Here is a 10,851-nt window from a genome sequence, read left to right as displayed (position 1 = left end):
GGGAGGCTGGTCCCCAGAATGGCCTGTGTTTCCCCCGTCACAGCACTGGGGCATTGCATCTGAGTTGTCTGTGTCCCTGTCTCTCACCTGCTCTAGGCCTCTCCATAGGGCCCAGGACCTGGAGCAACACCACATGGGAGACTCAGACAGGGGATCCTGTGGGTCCTCTGTTAGGAGAGGGGAGGCCTCTGTGGGACTCTCAGCCCCTCTGAGAGGGAAGCAAATGCAGATCCTAGTTCTCCTGTCACATCCCGAGTGGGAGATTCCCCTTGTACCCTGGACATCTTGGGCTGATGAGATGTCTTCAGGGGACGACAGCCAGGTATCCCCACAGGCCAGCGATCCTGGAGACATAGAGTCTCCCCCTGGTTCCTTTGAGGTCAAGGTGGGGCTCTCCCCTCTCCTGGTGGTATCTTCACCTGGTGCTGAGAATTCAGAGTTTGTACCAGGTCAGGTCTCTGTGAGAAGAGTAGAAACACAGGCTGCTGGCCCAGGCTCTCAGGGGACAGGAGAAGTCACTCATAAGGTAGAGATGGGGAGGGCGGTGGCGGCCCCGTGGTTTAGTGGTTAAGTGCGCGCACTCCGCTGCTGGCGGCCCGGGTTCGGATCCTGGGCGCGCACCGACGCACTGCTTCTCCAGCCATGCTGGGGCCACGTCCCACATACAGCAACTAGAAGGATGTGCAACTTTGACGTACAAGTATCTACTGGGGCTTTGGGGAAAAAAAAAAAGGAGGAGGATTGGCAATAGATGTTAGCTCAGAGCCGGTCTTCCTCAGCAAAAAGAAGAGGATTAGCGTGGACGTTAGCTAGGGCTGATCTTCCTCACAAAAAAAAAAAAAAAAAAGAGATGGGGAGGGGGTGTGATTTTCTGGGAATCAATGGGGATCTGACCCCTCACTGTTAGGAGGCCCCTGTCCTCCCTGCTGAGTCTACAAGGGGTAAAGACCCATCCCTGGGACAGCCACAGGCACTTGCTGGCCTCCTCCCATGCTGGAACCAGTGCCCCCATGTCTACACAAAACATGCTCTGACCCCCAGGTGTCACACGGCGATGACAGGCTTCTGTTGTGTGGTTCCCCTCATCTATTTAATGAGTATTTACTGAGCATCTGTGACGTGTCAGGCCTTGGTCTGGGCCCTGGGAACTCCACAGACAACAGGACACACGTGGGCCCTGGGGTCACAGAGTTTACCTTGTGACAGGGAGAGACAGGCACTCAGAGAAAATCATGGAACTAAGGAGTTAATTGTAATTGAGAGGAGGGCTGAGAAGGGAAAGTGTCTAGTGCATCTGGAGCATGTAATGGAGTCTCAGCTGGTCTGGGGATCACCGAGAGCACCCCTTAGAAAGTGACCTTTGCTGAGACCTGACGTGTGGATAGACATTCACCCTATGAAGGACGAAGGGTGTGGAGAGAGGAGCTGTCTGCAAAGGGACCGGCCCTTAGGAGGGCAGATGCCTGGCTGAAGGAGGGGCTGAGAGGGTCCAGTGTGGGGAGCTTGGAGAGCGAGGAGGACGGTGGACTGAGTGAGGCTGGTGAGAGACAGACCCTGCTGGGCTGTGGGCGATGCTGAGGGAGGTCAGCAGCCCCCTGGGGAGGCTCCAGACAGTGGGATAGCTCTGCTGCCCTCTGCTGGACAAGCAGGAACATGTGCAAGAAAAAATGCTACTCAGTTTTGCATTTTTAATTTAACTTAAACTTCAAGCAATATTTCATATGTCTATATATGATTTCTAACAGCTTTATGGAGTTATAGTTGACATACAATAAACTTAGCATATGGAAAGCATATATTTATTCTTTTTCCCCATATGCACGCACAGAGACGTTAGTACTACAGTGAAGGTGGAGAATATGTCCCTTCCTCTCAAAGTCCCTTGTGACCCCTTGTAGTCTCTTCATTCTGCCCCTCTGACCCCCTACCGAGCGTTCCCAGGGAACCTCCATCTCCGTTCTGTATTATAGATTAGTTTGCATTTTCTGGAATTTTTAGAAAGAGGACAAGTGAGTAAGAAGGCCGTACTCACTCAGGGAAGGGAGAGTTGGGACCCTACAGCTGCAGCACATCCCTTGGGGAGACCCTGCTCCCTGCCGACTCTGCACCCAGCTTTATCCACACCTGTTGTTCCAGGGTGATGAATGGTGGGGCGGAGTTGCACAACTGAGCTAACGTTTACTTTCTCAAGGGCATGGTGGATGGGGAGAATGCCAAACTTGGAGCTGGGAGGTCCGGATAGAGGCACACTTCTTTATTCTCTAAGAGAACAGCCCTTCAGATCCCAGCTCTGGCTCAGGCACATGGGCACAAAAGGGGTTCTGCCACTGACCATCAAGGAGACTTCAGACAAATGACTCATTCTCTTCGGGCCTCAGTTTCTTTGTCTGTAAAATTGGACAAGGACAGCATCTACCTCATAGGGTTGGTTTTATAATTAATTGAGTAAATATGCACAAAATGCGTAGAGTGTCTGGCATGTAACAGAGTTAGTGGTTCGTGTGAGAAGAGTCCTTGGAATCATCCACTCCAGTCCCTGCTCACGGGGAAAGGCAGTGTGTGTAGGGGTCAAGTGCATGGGCTCAGGAGCCACAGTGCCTGGTTTGAACTCAGATCTGCCTTTTCCTGGCTGTGTGACCTTATGCAAGTTACTTGACCTCTCTGAGCTTCAGTTTCCTCATCTGCACAATACAGACAATAAACTATAACTACTTGATATGGTTGTTGAGAGGATGAAATGAGTTAACATCTGTAAGATTCTTGGAGCTGAGCATGGCACACAGTAAATGCTTGAAAATATTACCTGTTGTTATTAAGATTCCAGGATCTGGGCTTATGGGAAGAACTGAGAGACTGGATCCCAGGGTCCTAGTGCCTGGCTCTCCAGGGAGCCTGTGAGACCTTGGGCAAGTGGGTTCCCCACCCAGGGCTTCTGTTTCCCACTGGGACCTGGATGAAGTTCCCACCTCTGTTCCCTCTGTGTCTTCTCAGTTCTCCAACCCTGGGGCAATGGCTCTTATCCTTAATTCTCACTGTTAAAATACTTGGAGCAGCTTTTGGATTCTGACTGACATGTTCTCCATCCCTTAGAACTAGTGGGGGCTGGGGAATTGGGAGGTGGGCACTGCCTTCTTCCACCAACAAGTCAGAGCCAGCAAACACCAACAACTCTGAGGCCCAGGTTCTTCACACATGGAATCTAGCATTTAATGAACACCCACATGTGCCAGGCAAAGGGTGGGGATTTTACCCATGTCTAAACTTCTTTATCCTATGCCTCTGAGGTAGGTATTTATGTCAGATGAGCAAGACCATGATCCTTGGAGTCCCTGCCGCCTACAGCATGCAGGACCCTCTGAGCTCTCAGCTTTCCCATCTGTAAGATGGGGATGATGATTCTTATTTCCTAGTGTCATTGTTGGGGTCAAGTGAGATAGTGAACATAAAGTGTATTTTGTGCAGTGTGGCACATAGTAGCTCTTGCTTGGTAAAAGGAAGTGGGTTTGATCTGAAGGTAATGATAATATCAGCCCCTGATGTCTTCAGCCCTTTGTACATTTCAGACACTCGTGTGCATTCCCTCATTCTCATTCAGACATTCTACCCATTTCCAGAGGCCTTGGGATACTTACAACACAGACCCACGTGGCATGACAAGGACACCCACAGAGTGTGTGGGACTCAGACAAGGGCAACCAAACAAGGGTCAATCCAGTCTGGAAACATCTGAGGAGGCTTCCTGGAGGAGGTGACATTGGAACTGAGTCTAGAAAGGAACAGAGGATGTTGGCAGGGAGAATTGCATGGGGAAAGACCTGGAGGAGACAGAATGCTTGATTCATCAGGGGATAGATAAGATGGGTAAACATGGAAATGCATAAGGAAAAGGGAGTTCATGGAAAAGGAAGTGCAAATGACCCTTGTTGCCGCCCTCCACACCCTTACTAAGAGAAAGGCAAAGTCCAATGATGCTGAGATGTGTTTCCTCAATCAGCTTGGCAGAAATTCAAACACGTGCTTGCACACCACGTGCTGAGTGTGTGGGGACAGTCGCTGTCAGTCTCAGCAAGTTGGAGTGCAAAGGGGAACAACCTGGAGGAGGGCAGTTTTGCGATTTCCATCAAAATCACAAATGTACTTACTTTCTGACTAACCAGTCCCCTTCTGGGAAATGCAAAACGTGAAATGACATCCGTGCAAGGCAAGTCACTGCAGAATTGTTAGAAATGGCAATAGACTGGAAATGACTCAATTGCTCATTAAGGGGGGCTGGTTGAATAAGCCGTGGTCCATATCTCGGAATACTGTGCAGCTGTTAGAGGAATGAGGGATGCTCTCTGTCTGCTGATATGGACAGTCATCCAGGATAAACTATAACGTGACAAAAACAAGCGATAGAACAGGGTATAGTGTGCTACCTTTTGCATACAAAGGGGTAAATGTAAAAATAATTCGTAAATGGCCAATAAGCACATGAAAGATGATCAATGTCGCTAATCATTATGGAAATGCTAATCAAAACCACAATGAGATACCCCCTCACACCCATTAGGATGGCTACTATCAAATAACCGAAAATAGCAAGTGTTGGCGATAATGTGCAGAAATTAGAACACTTGTGCTTTGCTGGTGGGAATGTAAAATGTTACAGCATTATAGAAAACAGTATGGTGGTTTCTCAAAAAAATTAGACATAGAAATATGATATGACCCAGCAATCCACGTCTGGGTATATACTCAAAAGAGCTGAAAACAGGGAATAAAACAGATATTTGTATACCCACGTTCATAGGAATGTTATTCACAATAGCCAAAGAGTGGAAACAACACGAATGTCCATCAATGGATGAGTGGATAGACGATATGTGGTGTGTTCATACAATGGAATACTATGCAGCCTTAAAAGGAAGGAAATTCTGACACATGCTACAACATAGATGGACCTTGAAGACATTATGCTAAGTGAAATAAGCCAGACACCAAAGGACAAATACTGTATGATTCCTCTTCTATGAGATTGCTAGAGTAGTCAGATTCATAAAGACAGAAAGTAGAAAGGTGGTTGTCAGGGGTTGGGGGGAGGAGGAATGAGGAGTTAGTGTTTAACGGGTACAGAGTTTTCAGATTTAAAATTTCTAAAGATGGATGTTGATGATGATTGCACAGCAATGTGAGTATACCTATTGCCACTGAACTTAAAAATGGTTAAAATGATAAATTTTGTGTAACGTGTATTTTACTACAATGTTTAAAAATTCTTGTTTGATTTGCATAAAGAAACTGTAGAAAGCTTTGTAAGTCGCTAATAGCAGAGGTCACCACTGGGGACCTGGATAGATAAAAAATAGGGATGGGACAAAGACTTTTCATGTTTAGACACATATACACACTTATGTTACATGGGACCATGTAAATATAATATGTATTCACAAAATTAAGTTAAAAAAAATGTAATATAGCTCAAGGCTGGGGTTAGGCAGGGCCCCTGCTAAGGAGGACTACAGAGGCCAAATCATGCAAAGCCTTGTATGCCTCACTCAGCCGTGTGGATCTTGTGGACTTGGGGAAGTCTGGAAACGTAACCAGACCAGAGGTGGACCTGAGAAAGATGATCTCAGCCAAAGAGAAAAGAATGGACTGGAGGCTGGTGGGAACCAGTGGAGACAGAGAGATGGGGGAGGCCATTGCATAAATTCATAGAATTGATGGTGGTCTGAACTTAGGCGATGGCCAAAGTGTGGAGAAGAGGAAATAGAAGAAAGAGAGATTTAGGACACAGAAAGGCCAAGAATGAGTGACCACTGGATGTCGAGGGCAAGAAGAGTGCGGGACTGGGTGCGCACAGTGGTGCCTTTCCCCAAGAGGGCGAACCAGGGACAAGAGCTGATTTGGGAGAAAACAACCCAGCTCACTCCTACTAGTGGACACAGAAAAGGAATTGATCGAAGCACACTGTGGGCAGACCGCAGAGCTCCAAGGGATCAGAGAAGCGGGTTTGGAGGCCACACGGCCCAAGACGGTGCCCAGACTGTAGGCACAGGGCAACTCGGATCAAGATCTTCTGCCCCACTGCTGGGCATTGAAACCACAATGGACACTGCACTGCTGAAGCTGGCCCTGGAGTCCAGAAGCTCCTGCATCACCACCACCACCAATCCTCACTCACGACGATCAGTGTCATGTGCTCTCTGCTTTGTGCTGCTCCTTGCTTCCGGGCCTGTGTCTTGTGTGGGTGCATCTGATTGACAGAGCCTGGGTCCCATGTCTGTGTCATTCCTGCAAGGGATGCTGGGAAAATGAGCTTTCTGTCTTGGAAAGGCAGAAAACTCCCAAAAGATAGTGAAGGTGTTTAAAATGTGCTGGGCAGCCAGAACATGAACTGTGTCCATCACAAGAGTTTCCAGTGTGACATCCCAGTGGAGATGCCGAATGGACGTTGGATACCGGAGCCTGGAGTTCAGGAGCGAGGTCCTGCCTAGAGTCAGGGATTTGAGAGCCACCAGCTTAAGGAAGAGAAGTGAAGCCATGAATGAAGATAGGAGAGGGTGTGAACAGTGAAAGGAGGGGGACCTTGGGGAACAGCCACATTGAAAAGCTGGGTGAAACAGCTGAAAAAGGAGGAAGAGTGGCTAGCCGGGAGATGTCTTAGAAATTCTGAAGTCGGGGATGTCAGGAAAAGGTCATTAAAAACAAATCTAGCAATTTCACATCTGTGTATAAAACCAAAGGAAATGAAAACAGGATATTGAAGAGATATCTGCACTCCCAGGTTTATTGTAGCATTATTCACAAAAGCCAAGATATGGAGACAATCTGTGTGTCCATCAACAGACAATGGATAAAGAAGATGTGGTACATGTAAACAGTGGAATATTATTCAGCCATGAAACAGGAGGAAATCCTGCCATTTGGGAGAACATGGATGGACCTTGAGCTCATTATGCTAAGTGAGATAAGTCAGACAGAGAAAGACAAATACTGTATGACATCGCTTATATGTGGAATCTAAAAAAACCAAATGTGTAAAATTAGAAAGTAAAATAGTGGTTACCAGGGAATGGGGTGGGAGGGGATAAGACACATGGTGTTTAAGGGTACAAACTCACAAAGAGAGTAAAGAAGCCCTAGAGATCTAATGCACAGTATGTATAATGAATATAGACAACAGTATTGTACTATCATCATCAAACTTGCTAAGGGACAGCAAGGACTTAATTACTCCAACCACTAAAAAGAAAGGATAATTATGTAATGTGATAGAGGTGCTAAATATCGCTACATATTACAATATATAAATGTATCTAATTAATATATTGTACACTTTAAATTTACACAATATTATATATCAAATATATTCAATAAAAAAGGAAAAAATTTAAAAACACAGAGGCTCCTCCCAACCCAGAAAACCTCCCCACACAGCTAGAAGAGAAAAAAAACAGTCTTATTATTGAATAAGCATTAAACCAGAATGTGATTGCACCACAGGCAATCTGCTAAGAAACTGCAAAGACAGAAGGAACGCTCACCCTTAACTAGCCAGGCAGATACAACCCCTTATACACATGTTCTCAAGACAAACAATACAAGTTCTCAAGAAGGAGAACTTGATGGCACCATTGGTCACACAGAGTTCATCCTAAGTACTCCTGGTAATTGGGGTGACCATCTGTGTTAGTTAATTGGCTTTATCCAGATGAAGAATAACCTTCTCATATCTTTATGAATGGAGGTCATTTTGCACCATGAGTGAGATGCCCACCTCAGTTAGGCTCCTATCCTCCCCCAGAAACTGGGAGACAGGGTGCTATCTTTGCTGATTCAAAGAGATGGCTCCTGTGTCCTTAAGAAAGTCATCCCTGGGTTGTAAAGCTGGAGAGTCTTATTTAGATTTTTTAAAGATTTATATATATATCAAAGGGACAGAGAAAGAATTTACAATTATACATTTTCTAAAGAAAATGCTCTGGAAGAAAGGGGGATCTCTTTCCTTTTTTGCACCAGGAAAATTAATTTCTCTTTCTTTTTAAATTCGTATTTACCTTTACACGGGTTATTCTAGAACAGAAGTGGGGTATCGAGTCAAATGCTGCAAAACTAGCCTGAGGGGCCCCTGGCAGGTTTAGCAATAAAAGTCTCTACAAAGAAACAAAACAAAAAAAAATATCTAAATTCCAATGCGTTTTACTTCTGGAGTAGCCTACAGTTGATTTTTTGCAATGGATCAGTAACTTGCAATCTATTTTTAAAATCTTGTAACCTGGTTTCACCAATACAATTGGGCGAAACCCTTCCTTGCTGTAAGAGGAACTCACACTTGACTAATCCTCATGCTGGCTCTGAAGAAGCAAATCCTGTGCTCATAAATGCAGATACATTTTAATACCAACTAGTGGGGATGGGAAACCATAGGTCAGATGGGCAATAGCCATAAATCATAAAAAGGACAAACCATTTAAACCACAAAAAAAATACCAGAAATTAACCCTAGCCTCCTCTTACCAAAATCTTTCAGTTGGAAATATTAAAATATTCTTTTAAATAACTCTTGGGTGATTATATTTAGATGTTAATGACAATAAGTAAGTCTATGTTTCCAACCCAGCGTATTTTTTTAATGGAACATCTTATAAGCTCCAATAGGAGAATCACAGTGCAGACTCCAGGTTTTGGAGGATACCTGTGCCTCTTTCCGCAGGCAGTGATCTGACATTTGAAAGGGCTCCTGGCTTGTCACTGGGCCCCAGTGGGGTCTGGGTGCCTGGTGCACTGGACTGAATGTCTGTGTCCCTCCAGAATTCATATGCAGAAACCCTAATCCCAGGGTGAAGGTGTTTGGAGCTGGGGCCATTGGGAGGTAATTAGATCATGGGTGTGGAGCCTCATGAATGGGATTAGAGCCCTGTATTAGTTAGGGTTCTCCAGAGAAACAGAACCAATAGGATATGTAGAGACATATAGAAAGATTTATGATGAGGAATTGGTTCATGCAATTATGGAGGCTAAGAAGTCCCAGGATCTGCTGTCAGGAAGCTGGTGGTGGAGTTCCAGTCCAAACCTCAGGCCTGAGAACCGGGGGAGCCAATGGTCTATGCTCGCAGGTCATGTTTAAAGGACAAAGAACAAGAGGGCCGATGACTGAGGGCAGGAGAAGATGGAAGTCCCAGCTCCAGCAGAGAGCAAATTCCTCCTTCCTCCACATTTTTGTTCTATTCAGACCCTCAGCGGATTGGAAGAAGCCCCCTGGCACTGGTGAGGACCATCTTTACTCAGTCCACCAATTCAAATGCTATTCTCTTCTGGAAACACCCTCCCAGAAATAATGTCTTACCAGCTATCTGGGCATCCCTTAGTATCCCCAGTCAGGTTGAGCTTAAAATTAACCATCACAGCACCATTATGTGAAGAAGCCGGACTACTCAGCTCTCTTTCGTGCGTGTGAAGATACAATGAGAAGTCTGCCATCTGCAGCCCAGAGGAGGGCCCTCTCCAGAAGCTGATCATGCAGGCACCCCATCTGGGACGTCCAGCCTCCAAAACTGTGAGAAATAATTTTCTGTTGTTGATAACCATGGTATTTTGTTAGAGAAGACCAAAGTGACAAAGACACCTGGCCACAAACAAGAAGGGCATTGTGACCTGAACTGCACGTCACATACTGGGTGCAGTCAAGCTGCTAAACCATGATGGTCGGAATGCAGACCACCATCCGTCACCATGGAAAAAGTGTGTACGGGATCAGGCTCAAGCAGGAATGGAGGGCACAGGTGAAAACTCCAGCGGGTGGCTCAGATGCCCATGGCAACTGCGCCTCTTGCCTCTTCCTTTAACCACATCTGTGGGCTCATGGGGCCCTGTGATCTGTTTACAGAGGAGGGAAAGTACAGACCAGGTTTAGGGATGGATCTGCATAGTGGGCTGCCACCAGGCAGAAGTGGATGGCTGCTGGGTTAGCACTTTACTCACATGTCCCTGAAGGAATAGGAAATCCTTTAGGTGGCAAAACTTCAGGGGTCCACCTTGTGGGAGGGAAGGATGTCCTTGTGTCCACTTCTGCATGGATCCATGGTAAACCAGCTGGTCAAGGACTTGGAAAGAATAAAAGCATAAAATTAAGACACGGAAGATATATGGATGGTCCTGTGGGGATGGGAACAGAGTGTGAAGATGTTCACATCCTGCACGAATGTCCATGAAACCCGTGTACCGAGAAGGAGGCCCTTGGTATGTAGTGGACAGTGTCAGACAGCTTCTTTCCCCATCAGGGTTTGCTCAATGGGTCATGTGCAAAGTGGGCATGTGGGCAAAGTGTGCAAAGTGGGCGGAGGCTCTGCATGGTTACAACAAACGGGCTCAATCTCCCCAAGGCTGACCCGGCTGTTGACTGTACTCAGTGCCCAAACCAACAGAGGAAGAGGCCAACACTAACCTGTTATGGCAGCATTCTATGTTAGGACTACACAGGACAAGGTCCACCATGGAGGGGACTGTGCTTTATCCCTCTGTCTTGCAACCTCTCCATGTTCCAGTAGGATGGTAACAAAAACCCAGTGCTATCAGCACCAGAGAACTGCTCTAACCCTTGTGTTTCTCCACAATAGACGCACACTTTTATCAATTATCTTGGTTTTAATCTCTTCTCCAGTTACTCTGATGGGTCAGAGCCCTTTTGTGCTGGGTCCCTGACTGCTAAGTAGAAGCCTCATTGGTGAAAGTGCACCTTCATCTCCCAGGTCATGGTGATGCGAAGATACATTTGTCTGCAGCATCCTGAAGGCTCTGCTCCCACTCAAGGTGGAATGGAGATGTGCCCTAGACCAGTGAAGGACAGGCCTGAGATGGGGCATCTCT

At 46.4% G+C, this 10,851-nt stretch overlaps 1 protein-coding gene across 1 annotated transcript in view; it reads left to right on the top strand.

The window, feature by feature from the left end:
• The first annotated feature begins 298 nt into the window (after positions 1-298).
• LOC147912869 (CD177 antigen-like) overlaps positions 299-10,851 on the top strand; it is a 48,035-nt gene continuing 37,482 nt past the window's right edge. Inside the window, 1 exon segment of the mRNA XM_087421931.1 lies at positions 299-449. Within this exon segment, the coding sequence (XP_087278057.1) occupies positions 299-449 (151 nt within the window).

Source organism: Ceratotherium simum, chromosome 33 (assembly GCF_057802395.1).
Source record: "Ceratotherium simum simum isolate JZ-2026a chromosome 33, ASM5780239v1, whole genome shotgun sequence".
Taxonomy (NCBI): Eukaryota; Metazoa; Chordata; class Mammalia; order Perissodactyla; family Rhinocerotidae; genus Ceratotherium; species Ceratotherium simum.
The sequence above is the reverse complement of the archived record's forward strand: the minus strand, read 5'-3'. Positions and strand labels throughout refer to the sequence as shown.